Here is a 19,511-nt window from a genome sequence, read left to right on the forward strand (position 1 = left end):
AAGATTCTTCCATTCCATATATCACATCTTCTTTTTTAAAGACAATTCCTAATGTTTACTACGAAAAGGGCAAACTGGGGACATTAGAAGCTCAAATGTCATTGCACATGCAGTTAGGTAAGACTCACTTAACTCAGAACATCAGTGAAAGGAAAGGAATACTATACACTAGCATAGGATTTTACATTTCTATCTTTTGTTTACAGGGATGTATTTGCAACAGTAAACTTTAATTCCAAATTTTAAGCAAAAAATAAATAAATGTTTTGAAGTGGTCCCTCTGTATCATTTATTCTAGTAGTGGGGGGAGTCTTGTGCTGCTCGGAAATTTGTAGAAACCAAAAAATGCTATGATTTTCAAATGGATAGTGCAATTTGAGAGTTTGGAGTCGTCATACCAAAGTCAAGTCCATCATCATGATTTGAAATGGTGTCAGGTGTCCAAACATCAATGAAGATAACACATCCCTGTTTAACACCTGATCCCACTGTGAATGGTTCACTTTGAGAGCCATTGTTATCCAGTCAGGGAAAAAGGGAGGCAGACTATGTTTAGGGCACCTTTTCTAGCCCCTTCGCCTTTTGGGGTTAGCAGAGTAGATCCTAAATAGGACTGCTCAGTTGTGGATACAGCTGCCGAGCTAGTCAACTGCCTCATTCCTCGAGTCAGAACAACTGAATCTGTATCCACCACTCATGTGCAGGTCCCTGACTAGGGGGTTCCAGATTTGCCGATCACCATGAGACTTATTTGGATTGGAATGGGTTTTTGGAAGACGCCTATGCGTGAATTTGCTTGACGTGTGTAGATCAGTGCTCGCTGACCAACGCAGATTCTTCGCGGTATGGCTCTATTCCGATGGCATGAATATCACCACGACCAGTAGATTCTTATCTGCTGCAGCCTTCATCTGCCTTCACAGCTGTTGTAACATACCGCTTGTTATCTTCTACCTGTTCTGCTATTGAGGTCTTCTTGGATCATTCTTTGTCTAGCTCCTGCCCCTTGACCTTACTGTCTTGGGTGACCCTACTGGGAGTATGAGACTCCCAACGGCTTCGCACACAAGGATCATAGGAACATGCAAGCCCGCTTACCATGACAAGGTGATGATCCAGCGAGAACCAAACATGTATATGACTGCAGCACTAGTCCTCTAAAAATTTAATTAAAAAATATAGGGCAATATCCAAGTAAGTTGTATTCAGAGTAGATATATTCATTTTAATGTATTTAAGTTACTTAAGTCCACTGAGTTCAATGAGTCTACTCTGAGCATGCCTAATGTTGGATAACACTCATCTTTTTTGATGGATAATGCAAAATATTCCCTAAGCTGGAAATACGTATATTAAAAATTTAAGTATTTCTTTAGACTTTCATAAATTGCCAAGATGAAATGTGGGCAAGCACAGTTCACTTGTGAAGGAGGAAAATATCTGTTGAAAATGTTTTCTGCTCAGTAGGGGAAATGCAAGCTATTATGCCTATAAATGATAAAAGGGGTGATTAGCCCTTTTCATCACCTTTCATTCTATATGCTACTGTTTCCTGCCAAGGGTCATAAGGAACAGTGCTCATTTTTGCATGTCTCAGTCATCAATAGCTTGTGCAAGAATGTATACAAGTCAGCAGCTTGAGCAAATGCATTAAAATTTACATAAACACTTCTAACATTATATAAAGAAGAATAAGTTTACATTTGTCTGAGGCAATTTCATTTTAGGGCTATAGGGAAACATTAAACCACAAAGCTACTCAAACTACATTTTAAAGATACTACTTTGAACTCAACCACTAATACATTTTCCAGGCATAAGAGACAACGAAGATAACTTCTTAATTAAAGCTTTAAAGGCTTTTAAAAAGCCTAAATCACAAAACCAGTTTCAATCTAATCTATATTACAGACGCTCTCCTTGTTTTCATCAGCATCCTTTTTAAAATGAGCAATAACAGAGGTGTAAATATTATTCACACTTCCAAATTGGTTCTGTTCACAGGCCTTCGTTATTCTGAAGAACAATAATGGAGTCTCATTGAGATTAGAGGAAGCAAGCATTTTATTTGTGGCTGGGGCAACCCAGTCAGATTGGTGGGGTACAAATAATAATAAAAATATTATTATTATTGTTGTTGTTGTTGTTGTTGTTGTTGTTGTTGTTGTCTTTGAGCAATTTTCAGAAGGATTCATTGAAATCCAGTCAAGCATTAGAACAGGCAATGTTAAGGTATGTTTTCATCTGCTCCTTCTAATAAATATATACCATATAGAGCTTAATATATAAGGCAGCTTTAAAGGGTTTTAAATATACAAAACCATTGTTCCTGATCATTGGCGCACAATACTAGATTGCTACTTACTGATATTTTCTTAACTGGGTGTGGTATCCAACCAAATCACTGTAGCACGGATCCATTTCCACGAGCGTAACAGAACTTTCCCTCCCTCTCCTCCTCCCGGGCAGATGTGCACACGCACAACACACATGCACATGTGCTCTGGGTTGTCCATAAGAAGCATGTTGGGGTGACCTTTTACTTGCAGATATCATTCTACGTGCACAATGATTTAGATGGACTCAACCCTTTTAAGTCCAGATTTACACCATTTTGCTTGCCCATTCCACTTTGAATCAACTTACATTTTTTCTATCTAAACGCCACCACAGTCCATCATTCACAGCACCTCACTTTCACTAAATAGATCCTTGCTTTGTAGTACTACTTCTCCTGTTGTCTGGACTTCAGTGTGCTCATTTTATTAGCTCCTCTAATATTTCTTCTGAAGACATGACCTCTAAGTGGTGAATAGGGTTTAATAATTCCAGAGGACAAACAGCACTGATTGCTTGGTCCACTTTGTGAGTGAGATCATACCTTGAATATGTATATGTTTGTGTGAGTGTAACAAAGAAGCTGGGGAAGCTATAAAGATTAGCAGGTGAAAAATAAGATTAGTTAGAGTAGATGTGGGGAACCTTTGGCGCTCCAGATATTGCTAAATTACAACTCACATCTGCATCAGCAAGCATGGGCAATGACTAGGGATGGTGAGAGCTGTAGTCCAGCAACATCTGGAAGGCCAAAGTTTCTGAGTTAAAAGTTTCTTACAGTCCTTTTTTATTACAATCTTTACAGAGAGAGGCTATAGAACCCAGCCTCTTGGATAGTAGCATTGTCCCAAGTAAATTTCCATCCCCCGTCTCTCCTACTTCCTCATTCGTCACGATCATCACCTCCTCTACGGTTGCTGCTAAGTGCCCTGTCTTCAAGCTCATTGCTCTCCTACTTTTAAGACTCATCGGGTTCTGGGAGATGGTGGGTCTGGAACACTTTCTAATGACAACGTGTCAGCCAGGTGCTGCTCTGGCTCTCCTATGATTTCCCAACTCCCCCCCTCATCTGCCTCTGAGCTGTGACCTACCTCAAACCCCTGTTGTTAATCTATACTGTCTTCCTCTTCCTCCTCCCTGGAAGGGTCCGGATGGGGAGGCGATCTCCATCATTCCTCCTCTGCCCAGTCCCTGACACTTACCAATCAAGACTGTCTAGCTGGAAATATGGAGACTGGTTTCATTCTGAATCTGTTCCTTTTAATACAATTCCAATATGACATTTGGTACAATAACTTATTGTTGACTCATGTTTACATTAGACTTCAGTGACTCAAAGCAATATTAGGAAAAACTATTTTAAAGAAAAACCCTCCCTACCAGCATCTCCCTGCCAATTAAATAAAGGTTGCTTATTACCTGCTTAGAAGAAGTTGATATGATACTACTGGAGTTTGAACACTGAGATTCAAGGACAAGATGTATGTTTGTGTGAGAGGGTAGTATCTCTTACACAACTCACTTCTGCGCAAATTGAGACAAACTGCAAGATATCTAAATGTAGAAATCTGTTTCAACATACAGAAGCATATCTACATCCGGGTGTCTTGATTAATTTTTTTATCTACACAAATGATGTGAAGGCAGACAAAATATGTGGCAATCAAGTGCTTTAACAAGTGCTGGACGGAACATTTTGAAAATAGGTCTGTTGTATTTTCCCTTGCACACTTCTGTACAATGGCTAAATCTCTGCCACCTTAAACTGCAGAAAGAAGTAGAATGCAAAAAAACCCTTTGGCAGCTTCTCACTTGATTTATGTCATGACTACGTAAAACAAGTTGTTACTAAAACTTAGTTTTGACAAGATTAATATATAGTTTATAAGCTTCTCCCCTCCCCCTTTTAAATGGCATACCTGTATTATAAGATTTGCTCTACCCTGCTTTCAAGACAATGCTGTACAATGTTTTATGTAAATATATAAAGAACTTGGATTATCTCTTTTAGCTTCATGAGTGAGACATCCAAGATCCATTTGGTGCACAGATAAATGTCAAGCAAGATCACTCATGCTTGTACACACCATGTAAATTATGTTTACCCCAACTATTATTTAGATCTGTAACTGGCATTAGTGACAGCTAAAGGGAGCAATCTTAACTTCCAGCTGGAAAGCAGCAGGGCCAAAAGGAGTGATGTAGCCACTTCCACAGCCCAAGCCCATCTGCTAGGGCAGAAGGTTTATGTGGTGGCTTTAAAAGTGCAAAACTAAAGATCTGGTAGGCGACTGAATCTTTCCTGCAAAATAATGACACTGTGAAGGCACCCTCAGAGCAGTTTGATTTTACTGTCTATTTGAATAGACTGTTGCTTTTTTTGGTTGGTTTGTTTCTTTAAAAAGATTATTGTTATTGTTAACTGTACTCTTTTGTCTCTTAACTATCTTGTTAGCCACCCAAAGAGCATAAATTTATGCAGAAGTTTCAGGATACAAATCAGGTAAACAAATAAATAGAAAGCTACAAAGTTTTGAGCTCTAGTTGCTGTAAACCAAAGGAGGGAAGCGTGCTCTTGTGCTCGAATCCTGCTTGCAGGTTTTGCACAGCTTTGGCCACTGTGAGAACAGGATCCTGGACTAGATAGGTCACTGGCCTGATCCAGCAGGCTCTTCTTATGTCCTTATTATCTTACCTGAAATCATCACCTTTCTGTTTACTACACCCTGACCTTTTTGATGTATTGATTAGTTTCACGGATTATACAACAATCTCAAGATCTTCCATTACGATATATTCTGTTCATCTTTTTTAGCCTGATAAATGACTGGAAGCCTTAGACTGGCGTTTTGCTAAGTGCCACTGGTAAGCTAACACAAAGCCATTAAAGATGTCCAATCAATCAAACTGCCTAATTATCTAATTTATGGTAGACTAACTAAAAAAAAAACAACACCCCCAGAAAGCATTAGTTTCTGTAAATGATGGTTCTATTTTAACCACATTAAAGATATTAGGATGGTGTATGGTTTTTTCAAAAAACACATGCTTCAGAATAAAGGTCAGATCTTGATATCTGTAAACACAGCAAACAACACTTTCATAGGCTGTAACACCAAGCTGCATAGATCTGTTGTATAATTCAGTGTTCTAGTTTAGTAGATTGTTGTTTAAAAAGAAAATCACCAGTATCCTGAACACTCACACCTTGATCCCACATTTTTTAAAAAAAACATGGGAAATCAGGTGAACAAATATATAGAGAGAATATTTTACATGCTTACACAGAGAGAGAAGTTCCCAGGATTCACAATCCACACTCACAACCACAACATGAATTCAGAGTTGCTCCACAGTGCTTATTTTGGACTTCAGACTAAGAAAATTACCACAAAATTGATTAGCTGTCACAAACACAAGGATGAAAAGTGGGGATTTCTAGCCAGTCTGCTTGCTTAATTATGAAATAAACACTGCAGAATGCTCATAAAGAAGGGTTGCAAATGTATATTTGAGTGTTTGGGACAGACCTCCCTCCCCGCCCCTGAATATCAACCTTCAATTAAGAGACTGGATAAATGTCATGTGACTTTGTATATTATGTATGTTTTTTTACATTTTCAGTAGCTATCTATTCCCAAACTAGACTGCCTGCCAAAATCATTAATAAGAATTATTTAAAAGGTATTTCAAAGGCAGAATGGAAAATAAGATCTTTCAATTGCTATATATATATCAGTTAGTGAATAATTCTGAAAAAATAACTGAGAAAATACTGATTTGAAAATAGTTCATAAATGGGGAATCTGAAGAATTCTTTAAAAAGAGAAAGGGAGCATTCATTATAGATTCCTTGGCCAGATTTACTTTTGGCTCAAGAACCTTTAGCTTAAGAACCTTTAAAACTTTATCACCATAAACTTCATTACTTTTTAACAGATATCCTAGTGAAGTTTTCCTCTTCCAGGCACAGCAGAATAACTTTAGGGACTTGTTAAAACTGAACTCAAAGCAAAGATAAGCTTTACAAGCCCCTGAATTCTTCTCTGGCTCAAATTAAAATCTGACACACAAAATTTGTTGGCTTCCCTGGCTGACATGTGCTTTGTAGGACCAGGATAGCTCTCCGAGGCCAGCAAAGCCTGCAGGGGGTTGCCCATCCCAGGCTCAGAAATTCCCCATGGCTGTCTCTAAGACAGGGCTGGGCTGGTTTAGGAGCCAGAGATCACATGTGCTGACAGAGTTATCATTCAGTACAATCCCCTGCTGCCAAAGCAGGTAGTTCAGCCTATGGATCCTGGGTTGAAATAAAAGATGAGGGAAAACCCAATTTCCTGCTGCAGTCCCAGATGTGGTGAATTCCCCTACACATCCTTGGACTTTGCACCTGAAATCTCATAAATCTACTCCTACTGAATGTAATGGAACAGAGTTAAGGAGACATGGTTCATATTTCGGGTCATGGATTGGCTAAAAAATTATTCAATATAATCCTCTCCCCTTTTCCTTCCTTCCTTCCTTCCTTCCTTCCTTCCTTCCTTCCTTCCTTCCCTTCTTGCATGCTTTTTTTTAAAAAAAAAATCTCACTGTATTATGCTGAATTGGCTTCCCATTGCTACTTTTTCACATCAGAAGCACATCTCCTAAAACAAGAAGAGTTGCAACCTGAATAAAGAAATCTTAGCCAATGAATTATATGAGTTTTAATATATTACTTGAAAACATATCATGCACACACATATTACAACAGGGGCATAACCTGGTTTTCAACACTGCGATATATCACCAGCTAAACATCACAATATACCAATATATCACAATGTCTGAAATAAGAATGGAGCTACTATATAGAGAGGCATTGGCTGGCTTCAGAGTTTTTCCCCACACTGTGATTTTTGCATAGCATGCACACCCCATGATTTGTGATATATTGCCAGGTCAAAAAATACAAAACCAATATCACAATATGGACTTCAAACTGGATTTGGGCAATATATTGAAATACCGCCCAGCCCTAACACATATGAATAAAAAATACCATATTTTTCCATGTATAAGACTAGGCTTTTCCCCTTAAAAAGAATGTCAAAAATTAGGGGGCATCTTATACACGGAGCCGTCTCCCCCCATTTTCTTAAATCTGAGTCCCCCAAAATAGGGGGCATCTTATACATGGAGGCATCTTATAGATGAAAAATACGGTAGTTCCAAATTTGAATTTAGGCAATATATGCAACAGTAGCAGCATTAGCTGTCAGCAGATTGAGTTGTGAGTGCTCAGGGGAGATAAGAGTCTGGGATTTCAGCCATATTTTACAAGTCTGCATTGCTTCTTGGCATATTTACAAGTAGTTCAAAAAGCGATCCGATCATGGTGGGAAGTTGTCCCGACTAACTTCCTTCCGCTTTGGGGGCCAGCATAACCACCGTCTAGGTCCAACACACACCCCCTTCCTCTGTGACGAGAGGTACTTGCCCTCAGAAGTACCTCCTCCCTCTCAGATTCACTCCCCTCTGACCCCCCTTCATCTTCTCTCTCTTCGGAAGACAAAAAGCTGCTAATCAAAGGGGCTGTCTCCCGATAACTTCTCATTCCCTCCTCCCTCTCTGCCTCCAGTTCCCTGACATTAGCCATCTCAGAAGCAGCATTCTCACCTGTGTATAACAAAGCAGCGTGTCATGAGATGGTGATTGCTGTGACATTAAAACCTGCTGTCCAATTAATCAGGGACATTGGTTTAACTGATCAGAATATATTGTCAATTAATTTAACTTATTTATCAACTCAAACAACACTGTAACCCTCATACCTGGTATAAGTATTCAGAAAGACTCTTATAGTGCCACAATAACCACGCACGCAACCCTCCTGCCAAGTGTGTTGTTCCTGCTCCTTCCAAATGAGGTTTGTGCAGGAGGCCTCCCCAGTGGATTCCAATCAACCATAAAAAACTGATAGTGCAAAACTTTCCTGAATGCCCAAAGTAGTTGCTTCTTTTGGCAATAAGCACCTGGAGGCAAAGTAGCTCAAATCCATTAAAAAACACTCCTGCCTATAATTTTCAATCAGTCACTATATTGTTGAAAGAGACTGAGTGACAGCCTAAGCACGGCATAAGTGCTGTATTGTATTCTTCCATTCTAATCAGAATGGGAATGAGAGCATATAAGGCACTCAACTTGAGGTGCTGATTTTACAACGCAGGGGACATGCTGTGATCAAAGATGTGGCGCCAATCGCTCCATTTATCCTTTAGGCAGCAAGGCTTCCTGCAGATTTGCAATAAACATATGCAAGGAGATACAAAGCCACCTTGGTATAACTGTGGTTCTTACTTGGAGGCAGATCCTTCACTCTGGGAATATGAAAACATGCACGCAGGTGTTTTAGTTCATCTTCTTCATCTAACTGAACAGCAACTTCCTTATCCACTGGACTGCATGCTAGCTGTGACGCAACGGTTTCTATAATGGCTGCCGGTGAGGCATAAGAAGACAGATCCATTTCTCACTCTAAAAATGAAAAGGGAGAAAATATTTTCATTTAGATTCTGTTGGCTAGTGTCTGATGCAAAGATTATAGTTATGTCTGCTGAGGTACAGCCTTCCAGCTTTAAAAAGTGAAATACTTGGGAGTGTAAGGAAAGAGTGAGAAGTTCTCAATTCCAGCATTTTTCAAGGCAGCATATTGCTGTAGCCCTAAAGCCATTAGTTTTAAATACAATGCTTTCTCTATAGAGCTACATCAGCAACTTCTGTTTTCTACCACTGCTCCAATAGCAGTAACAAATTCTATAGTGTCATTCAAACTTGCAGAATCAGAAAGCCGCAGGCAGCATTATTGTTTCTACAATCTGTGCTCCTGAAAATGGCAGGTGCATTGCCACATTTAAACTTGCATTTTCAAGCCTGAGCAATCTTTTGGCTCCTTTAGCTTCTTGATGTGGATGTGTAAGTTTTTAGCTTGGGAGGCACGACTGGAATAGGCAGACTAGGCACTAAAGAAATAGTGCAAGAGGAAATTTCAGTTGAATAGGCCTCTGCTGGAGAAAAGCTGTTTTCTCACAAACCACAAGGATATAAAATCTAAACAGTTGTCCCCTAAAATTCCTTTTCACTGACACCAAGATTTCCTATAGAGCCAGATTCAGTTTCTGGCCTCCATCTACATTTATCAGATTGTCTGCATCACTGGAAAACACATCTTGATGAACTAGCGTGATTCTTTCTGTGTGGCAGAAAGAAGCTCAATGCAAGGTACAGATGAGATCTCTGCTGAAAGTGAAAAACACAACCACATATTCAAAATGGTTTCTATAGTATTTTTTATTTAGTTTTATTTAGTTTCAGCATCTCCCCAGGCCTCATTATTGTACCCTCTTGCCTTCCTATTTTCTATTTCCAGTCTTATCCTGATTCCACTTGTCTTAACTCAGACAACATTCTAGTTGACTAAAATTGTGTTGAGCACAAATCTGGCAATCGGAGCATTCAAAGTGGTCACCACTCATAGTGTCTTCACTACCTTCATGTTTCAGTTAAAAAAAATAAGGTCAAACAAAAGCTACAAGACAGAAATATTTTCTTTTACATATTTCTGCATGCTCAAATTTGAGGCCCTAATGAAAAGCCATTTTTATGTGGAAAGTGGCCAGATAGAGGCTTTCAAAAGGTTTATTCAAAACTTAGCCACTTCCATTGATTAATGCAAATAATGAATTAGTCATTCATTTGGTGGTAGGTGATGAATCAGCCTACATCCACTACGAAACAAGCTTTTTCTGCAGCACAGAATCCATTTGTTACTAATTAAAGTAAGTACTGATTACTAATTAATTACTTATCCTAATTAATAGAAGAGCACCACTTGGTCACCTTCAAAACGTAATTTGCTATTCACCTAAGTTCCACAATTGAGCAAGAGAGTTATTCTTCCTCCATCATTGCCAGTGTTGCCCACAGAATGCTTCAAAATACAGCCACATTTGTACTATCAGACACAATCGAGCTCAGCATCTGGAAAACTGATCAAAAGCCTTGGCCTGTTTTGCACATAACACTAAGCCAAACTATAGCTTACCATAAGCGAGCAAGTGTGCTGGTACAGAAAGAAAAAGTCACAGCCACTTTGCATCTCCCCTGCTCCTGCTGCACTACCAGAAGCTAGCCCCTGGGTATGGCTCAGTGCTATGTGCAAACCTGGGCTAGTGGTTTGTCTCACCTCAAACAAACCATGTTGTAGCTAAGATTTGCTCTTGGTTAACTACTTGTGGTTTGTTGGGGGAAAACAAACCGTGAGTTTGGGTTAGGATAATGCTAAGCCAAATCATGACTTAGCTCTGAGTAGCATGGAAACAGCGTAAGTGGGGAAAGAACGAAGCAGCTGAAATTTTCTCCTTGTGCTTGTTTTTGGTAGGGCATAGTCTGGCATAGTGCTATGTGTGAACAAGGCCATTGTGCGCCATGGGCCAAAACACTGATCCAGCTATTCAGAACCAGATGACAATGGGATGGAGCTGGCACATACAAGATTTGAATGCAGTTCCCTCATACCCAACAATTGTACAAAAATCATACAAATATTCAGTATGAGGCAGTTTCATTCACATCATGAGAGCTAGTATGGTACAGTGGTTAGAATATCAGACTAGGACTTGGGAAACCAGGGCTCAAATCACCCAAGTTGGCCATGAAGCTCAGTGGGTAACCTTGAGCCAGTCAATGCCTCTCAGCCTAACCAGTGTTAGAAATTGAGATATGAAAGCTAGGAGCTAAATGGCACCTTATCACTAGAGATGAAGAACCAGATAATGTGGTTCTTCCACGGAATTATAGTTTGGAGAGAGTGTGAGAAAGAAACAGCATTAATTCATTTTATTTTTGTGCCTACAATAAGAACAGCCCTAATAGGTACCAGCTAGGCCCAGATTACAACTGGTGCTTGCAGGAAAAAAATATTGCATTGTACCAGTCGGCCAGCCATGTTGTCTGAGCATATTCCATTTGATCCCTATCCCATGGTTTTCCAACTATCCTCTTATCAACAGAGCAACAGTCAGCCAGCATTCTGGGTTTTTTGTTTTTTAAATACTTCTGCATCTCTAGGGCAGTTGATGTGCCTGAACAGTGATTTTCATTAAATCTGGATACTTAAGTTATATTAAATTTTGACTTAAATAGAGCAGTAAATGCACAAGTCCTGTATCTAAGAGGAAAAATGGAAAATATTCAATTTAATATAAGAATTATGAAGTGCAATAAAATAACTAAAATGAAAATCAATTAAATACTATGGATTGAGTTTGACCAAACTGCGGGAGGCAGTGGAAGACAGGAGTGCCTGGCGTGCTCTGGTCCATGGGGTCACGAAGAGTCGGACACAACTAAACGACTAAACAACAACAACTAAAGTTTAAACTTTAGGAAAGCAAGAAGGGAAATATTTTACTTGTAGAATAACAATTAGGGTAGTGACCCAAGTCAAAAGTTAAGCACTTTTAAGTCGTCCTTTCATTTCAGTGGGAGATACATGCATTTTAAAATGCCTAACTTTGGCTAGAATACACACTAGATTTTATAACAATGAATAACTTTCCCTTGCATTAATTAAATACTGTGACTACTACTAGTTACAAGACCTTTTGCAATTGGCACCAAGAATAATATCAGTTTTACTAAACCACTGATTCTTCTATTAATCTTAAATTAGATGAAAATTAATGTGTGCTGTGTCCCTCTGAAACAGATTTTGCTTACCTTCAGCTAAAAATGTTACTTCTTACGGATTCATTCTCTTTTCCCCTTTGCACCGTAACCACACACATTTCCCTCCCCTTACTATCTCCTCTGTTTGCTTTTCCTTTCTACTTTTTGGACTCTGACCTCTTTTCACCCCCACTTCAATCTCGAACTCAAGCATACTTGTCAGCAATCCTGTTCCTATCTCACACAGCACAGTACAGTGGTACCTCGGGTTACATACGTTTCAGGTTACATACACTTTAGGTTACAGACTCCGCGAACCCAGAAATAGTACCTTGGGTTAAGAACTTTGCTTCAGGATGAGAACAGAAATTGTGCGGCAGCGGCGTGGCAGCAGTGGGAGGCCCCATTAGCTAAAGTGGTGCTTTAGGTTAAGAACAGTTTCAGGTTAAGAACGGACCTCCGGAACGAATTAAGTACTTAACCAGAGGTACCACTGTACAACAAACCTAAAACCTCCATATGTTTAAGTTGCATTTTAATTCATTCTCCAAATCTTTGATTTAATGCTTAAGGAGATTCCAACTAAACATCAGGAAGAACTTTCTGATAGCAAGAGCTGTTCAACAATAGAACAGAATCCCTTGGGAGGCTGTGGCCAAGCCTTCATTGGAGTTTTTAAGTAGAGGTTGGATGGCCATCTGCCACTGATGCTTTAGTTGAGATTCCTGCATTGCAGGGGGCTGGACTAGATGACATTCAGGGTCCCTTCCAACTCTACTATTCTATGGCTCTATGAACCACTTCTCACACTTATTCTTTAAGTGTACACATTCTGTTCCACTTCTGCTTTGTAAAGTTGCTATCAGCTTCCAGTTCCCAACTTTTAGAAAATGATTTCACAAAACAGAACTCACCACTAGCTTTGGCAATCTATATATTTAACAGAGAAGATACAGTGTATATTAAGCTAGGGAAAATCTACTCTATTATTCTATCAGTACAAATATCTGCTATACTACATATTAATACCGCTTTTAAAAACAACATGAAACAAACCGCAATGACATATAGTCCATGGAGATGCAAAAACTATCACACTGCAGAAGGAACTTGAAATATTTTAAAATATTTGCTAGTGCACCAATAAAGTGTCTTGAATAAAGAGTAAAGAAATGCAGTCTCATGTAAACCATCATACAAAGACACAATGCTAAAGGTTTTGGGTTATATTTTTGAAAGAAAAAAACGCACACCTGCAGTTTATTATTATGCATGTTTGTTCAGAAATAAGTTCAACTGCGTTTAATGGGACTTGCTCCTCAGTATCCAACCTTTCTTGGATATAAGTTTAACTGAACTCTGAGATGTGGTTCCAAAAAGATGTGCCCATGATCAGATGTCAGTAAGCATTCATAACTGTATTACTGATGCCATAGCTACTGAATGCAAAATCAACCATTCAGCAAACATCTAATCATGTAATTAAGTAAGTTATGCAATATGGCGCTTGCATCTGGAATAACAGACTGTGGCATCGGTGGTGGAATGAGAAACGGCTGAGTTACTGAGAATAATTTGTACAGTCCATTTACCTTATCAAAAACTGCAACAATGTTGGAAGTTCAAGACTCCATAAATAAATAAATCCTGTCTCTCACACAGAATTAAGAGAAAATTTTGAAAACTAGACAAATTTCTATTTAACTTTTTAAAAAAATGTCTTCACAGCTAACTGAAAGAGAGACTGGACTGACTGACTGACTGACTGACTGATTTCACAATTCAAATTCTGACATAGTAACTTTTTTGACATCCTGTTTTTTCTCAGGTGAAAAAAATACCAAAATGCTATACAGATGTCAATGTTAACATACTGTCAAGAGTTCAAATACTAAATACCACTGGAGGTCAACTTGTCAAACTGTGTATCAAGTTACAATTTTTCCAGGCAAATATTTTGAGGAGGTATGGGAGGGGAAAAATCAGATTTATCTACATTATAGTAAATTAAAATACTTCTTTACAATTACAGCCTTGCAATTAGTCATTCAGAGGACAAGCGATATGCAAGATCCCACTGCTCTAGCTGTGGTGGGAAATATGAATGGGTTGATGTGTTTGTTTGTTTTTTTAAAGCAAGAATTTATGACTGGAATGGACAAGGATTTAAATCAGATACATGTTTCTGAATGCTTATCTGTGTTGCTTGTCACATATGTACCGGAGTAGCTCAACTGAAAAGGTAATTAAACCGTAAGCAGATAAGTAAACAGCAAGGCAGTGGAGAACATAGCAGTCAGTATATGCAGGTAGCAAAGAATATAGCAAAAAGATTGGAAGGCATCTGCGTAACAATAGTAGATGTGTGACACATAGATCCAACACTCTGTTTGAGAAAATCCTACTTTATTTTTGTTGATATTGACACAATTAATAAAAAGCAATTGCTTCTCCGTTCATCCTTCAACCTGTCCAATAAAAGAGGGCAGGCATTGACTGCATGCTTATAATAAAAAAGTTTAAGGCAACCACAGCAGCAGCAACAGACAACACAATGAACTACAATAAATTCAGCTGCTCTGGGGAAAAAATGCAAAGGCTGCAAACATGACCAAAATTAAAAACTACATTTCTGAGCATACCTAATTTGAAAGTAAGTTGAAATCAATGGTATTTGTTTCTCAGTAAAAATGTATATACTTCAGAGTGAAAAAACCTGCCATACTTCAAGTGCTATGTTCTCCCTTGTCCACAGTGTGTGGCAGGATATCATCTACAGTGGTACCTCGGGTTACATACGCTTCAGGTTACATACTCTGCTAACCCAGAAATAGTGCTTCAGGTTAAGAACTTTGCTTCAGGATAAGAACAGAAATTGGGCTCCGGCGGCGCAGCGGCGGCAGCAGAAGGCCCCATTAGCTAAAGTGGTGCTTCAGGTTAAGAACAGTTTCAGGTTAAGAACTGACCTCCAGAACGAATTAAGTACTTAACCCGAGGTACCACTGTATTTCAATGTTGAAAAATAGGTTTAACATGGTCACAACTATTATTGATTTCAGGCAGTTTACAGTGTTTGGTGTGGCTTATGGTGAGGATCCAAATAAACGGGCTAACTAGTGACCAATACAACCACACTGCCTACATGGTAGGAAAATGTTGAGGGATGTCAGAAAGCTCACATGTAGCTCAGTACCGTGAGCATCTGTGGAACCTAGGTGTGCGGCAGGCATGTTAGCTCCCAAACAGGCTGGGGCCTCAAAGTGACAACCGAAGATCCCTTAAGAGGGTCATCCAGTGAGGAATCATTCCTGCTTACCCCTGCAATAGATCCAGCCACGAGTTGTGACAAAACTATGCACCACACACTTTGTCCCTCTACAAGGCCAGCACTCTTGCTCACCTGCTCTCTTCCACTCATAGTGGTCAGTGGGACTCTAAGTAGCAGGAGGAGGAGCAAGTCTCTTTGGAAAAGCATGTTTACACTCACGAAGAAAATGGAATTAGAATCTTCAAGAATCTGTCCCAAATCCCTTGTGCCTGTTCGTTATTAAGACCTATAACGACTTTAATGCGTTTTGTACTTCTTTTATGAATGCAACTTTATTGTAAGTTTTATGCTGTCCGCCACCATATTTCCCCCCTTAATGTTAGCGGTATAGAATTTTTCTCAAATAAATTAAATCAATAATGTATTGACAATAATGTATTTTTCTTTTTTTCCTTGTTTTGTCTCTGAAGCACTGTGGGGGATGGGAGAAATAATTCTGGGTTTTTACCAGGTCCTCATATTTCTATCTTACTCATTAAGTCAGTATTCAATCTATTTAATGGAGCTGCATCCTACCTGGAGCTGAATCCTACCTGCAATATATTTACAATGTCCGCCTATGAGTCATGAAGGCCACTCCCTGCAAGGCCTTTTCCACCTGGCTGAGGGCGGGGCCCAGACTCACCCAGCTCTATTTCAGAGGCCCCTGGGGCGACTGGAGGGACATTGCTATGCCTGACAACAAATCCTAATTACAGTGGTACCTTGGGCTGAGAACTTAATTTGTTCTGGGGGTCTGTTCTTAACCTGAAACTGTTCTTAACCTGAAGCACCACTTTAGCTAATAGGGCCTCCGGCTGCCGCTGCGCCACTGCTGCATGATTTCTGTTCTCATCCTGAAGTTCTTAACCCGAGGTACTATTTCTGGGTTAGCAGAGTCTAACCTAAAGTGTCTGCAACCTGAAGCGTCTGTAACCTGAGGTACCACTGTATAGGCACTGCTGCAAAGTTCTTAACCCGAGGTACTATTTCTGGGTTAGCAGAGTCTGTAACCTGAAGCGTATGCAACCCGAGGTACCACTGTATTGTATTCTTTTGCCCCCTCTTTTTGCTACTGCCAAACAGCCGTGTCATGCTTATAATATTTTGTTCTTGTTAATTATGCTGTTTTAAATGTGCATTTTATATTTGACTTCACTTAGCAATGTTTTCCTTGAAATGTTTAAGATTTTGTTTTTGTTTCTTGTTAACTTTGTTTGTGTTAAATATGTATTCTGTAGCTGACCTCCGCTGTAATGTTTTATTTTGAAACCTTTTGGTATTTTGGTTTCCTGTTGTTTTGCTTTGACTGTGTACTTTATGTTTGACTTTCTTCAGAAATGTTTGATTCTGCATTGTTTTATTGATGTTTAATATGCTGTACACCACTTTGAGATTTTTCTTACAAATATAAAGTGGAATAGAAATGAAATAATAATAATACTACAACATATATTGGGGAAAATACAAGATTGCATGCTCCTTATTTACTTGCCTACATTGATATTCAACACAACAACCCTGCTAAAAGTAAGCGGCTGCAATTGGTGGTCGTGGTAAAAGCAATAACTAACAACAACAACACAGTAAAAGGTGATTTATAGCACAAGGAACTAAAAATCTTTACTTTGTCCCAAATTTTTCTTTTAAGAATGTATAAAATGTAAATAAATGAATTAATAATAAGAATAATAAACAAATTAAAAATCTTAAGTGTGACAGAAGTGGGAGAACGGTAGCAGTAAATTGGGGAATGGTGGGGGAAACCACAGAAAATTAATATGTACTTACAATTAATCGTAACTTGAGGGAGAAATGGAGACTGTCAGGGCCTAGGCCAGCTTGAGGCTTTTAGGACAAATCTGAATGCAAGGAGACCTTATAAGTGCTGAGTTCAAGAACTACATTTCCCTAAAGCCTTTCTGTCTTCCTTAAGACTGAAAGCCAGAGAAAAATGGGGGGGGGGCGCTGGTTCCGGGAAGTAGGGAGAGGTAAATTGGGAATGAAGTTGGGGGGGGGGGTTTGCAGGTGAGCTCAGATGTGAGAGCTCAGGTGGGGCCTAAACAGGTTGCAGCAACTGAGGTAAGAGAATGGGCTGTGCCATTCCAGACAGCAGGGGGGGGGGGTTCGTCATATTTTTTACTGCTCTCCTGCATTCAAAACCCAGCTTCAGTTGAAAACCCAGCAAAACAGCACAGTGACCAAAGGGATGGGGTAGATCTTTCCTCCCTGCTGTGCTCCTTTTCTGTATTCTGGCAGGTTTTTGCAGAAAGAAGATTTGTCGTCGTCCCCTCCCCATACACACAGGCTGAAATGGTGCAACCCACTCCACCTTTCAGCTTCCTGTGTTTCCTCTGTACTGAGGAACAAGTCTCTCAAAGCCCAACCGTAAACAAGTGAAGTTCTGTTCTGATGGTCTTTCTTTCTTTCTCTTTCTTTCTTTCTTTTTCTTTCTCTTTCTTTCTTTCTTTCTTTCTTTCTTTCTAAGCTTGTTTTGTAGTTTCTATAAATAAATAGAACAAACAAAGCCCATGTACCCACCCCAAAAAACATTCAATGCAAATACAGTGTAAATAGTTCTGTCGCACGCCTAGGTTTGTAAATGGTTTACAGTTGCTTTCATCAGTTAGGAGTCTTCTGCTCTCTATCTTAACATATTATCCCAGGTGATTGTCCTCTCCAATGTTCTGAATAAACATGTACTATAACAGGTTAAAAATAATTGTTGATCTTCATGCTCCTGAGCACCCTTAAGATGCTTCATTTGTTGCTTCATAAGGGCTATATTAAGGGACGCGGGTGGCGCTGTGGGTTAAACCACAGAGCCTAGGACTTGCAGATCAGAAGGTCGGCGGTTCGAATCCCCACGACGGGGTGAGCTCCCATTGCTCGGTCCCTGCTCCTGACAACCTAGCAGTTCGAAAGCACGTCAAAATGCAAGTAGATAAATAGGTACCGCTCCAGCGGGAAGGTAAACGGTGTTTCCATGCGCTGCTCTGGTTCGCCAGAAGCGGCTTAGTCATGCTGGCCACATGACCTGGAAGCTGTACGCCGGCTCCATAGGCCAATAAAGCGAGATGAGCGCCGCAACCCCAGAGTCGGTCACGACTGGACCTAATGGTCAGGAGTCCCTTTACCTTTACCTTTAAGGGCTATATTATTCCATATACCATCCCACCATGCCCCTGATGGCTTCCTAATACATTATACAGACTGCGCGATGAAAGCCTTGGAAGAGCCCTTGGAAGGGCTTAAAATAATACTGAACTGCAATCACAGAAAGATTTGGATTCATTCATTTTGAATCCAGTTACTATGTTAGAGCACCTGGTTTGGTTAGCTGTATGTCATTTCAATTTCCAGGGCAATAACAGGGTTAGATCATTAACACAAGTGGTGTCACCACATGTTTCCAATCCAGGTTACACTAGTTTATCTTCTAAGTACACCAGAGAAAGGAAGAACTTCAGAAGAGACTGTTGAATCAGGCTAATGTCCCATCTAGTTCACCACCCTGTTCTCACATGGCTAGAAAAGGGAACAAGCTACACCTTTTCATTTACTTCATTTTAATATATAAATACAGTGTGCCTCTGGTTGGTCTGAAACCTGTATGTTAAAGTAAGCACATATTTGATTAACTCATGGCTTGACTAGTTATAATTCCCTTTTCTTGCCTGCTGTAAGAAACAGAGATTTGCTGAGTATTGCATCTCCTGTTTTCCATTTAGTGCATATTGCTAATGTGCTCCATTATACTGTTTCTGCTTCATATTTCTGTCCATTTGTATTGAGTCTTCTGACCTTGTAAAGTGATAATTCTGACACCACTTAAACCCCATTTCAGATTTTCAGACTTCCTACCTTGTTTCTTTGTCCTACAGTTAGTTCTATCCCCTTTCTTCCCCTTTCTTCCTAATTAGGATCCTTCCTTCTAAATTTATAGAACAGCATGCTGTAGTGTCTCTAAAACCACAAACTGCCTTTTTCACAACCATGCTGGAATCTACTTGCTTGTTCGACATTACTTTTTCTTTCCTGTTTTTATTTCATCTGAGCTTTGGGGAACACCCCCTTTGCTACATGTGGCGGTTCTTCATCATATGACCTGTTACTGACCTCTCTCTGTCTTTATGCTTCTATACCAAGTAGTGCAGTCTCT

The 19,511-nt window shown here is 39.6% G+C and overlaps 1 protein-coding gene across 6 annotated transcripts in view; it reads right to left on the reverse strand.

The window, feature by feature from the left end:
• The window catches only part of KYNU (kynureninase), an 89,261-nt gene extending 71,395 nt beyond the window's left edge, over positions 1–17,866 (reverse strand). For 2 of the 6 annotated variants that reach the window (XM_083582824.1, XM_083582825.1), the window contains exons 1-2: positions 17,141–17,428; positions 8,674–8,850 (exon numbers count right to left, since the gene is read on the reverse strand). In XM_083582824.1, coding sequence (XP_083438950.1) covers positions 8,674–8,842 — 169 coding nt within the window. In that variant the 5' untranslated portion in view covers positions 8,843–8,850; positions 17,141–17,428. Of the gene's footprint in view, positions 1–8,673; positions 8,851–12,093; positions 12,196–17,140 lie in introns of those variants that run through there. The other 4 variants (XM_083582822.1, XM_083582826.1, XM_083582823.1 and 1 more) reach the window with 4 other exon arrangements.
• Between the last annotated feature and the right edge of the window lie 1,645 nt (positions 17,867–19,511).

Source organism: Podarcis filfolensis (assembly GCF_964270895.1).
Source record: "Podarcis filfolensis genome assembly, chromosome: 1".
In the NCBI taxonomy this organism is placed as follows: domain Eukaryota; kingdom Metazoa; phylum Chordata; class Lepidosauria; order Squamata; family Lacertidae; genus Podarcis; species Podarcis filfolensis.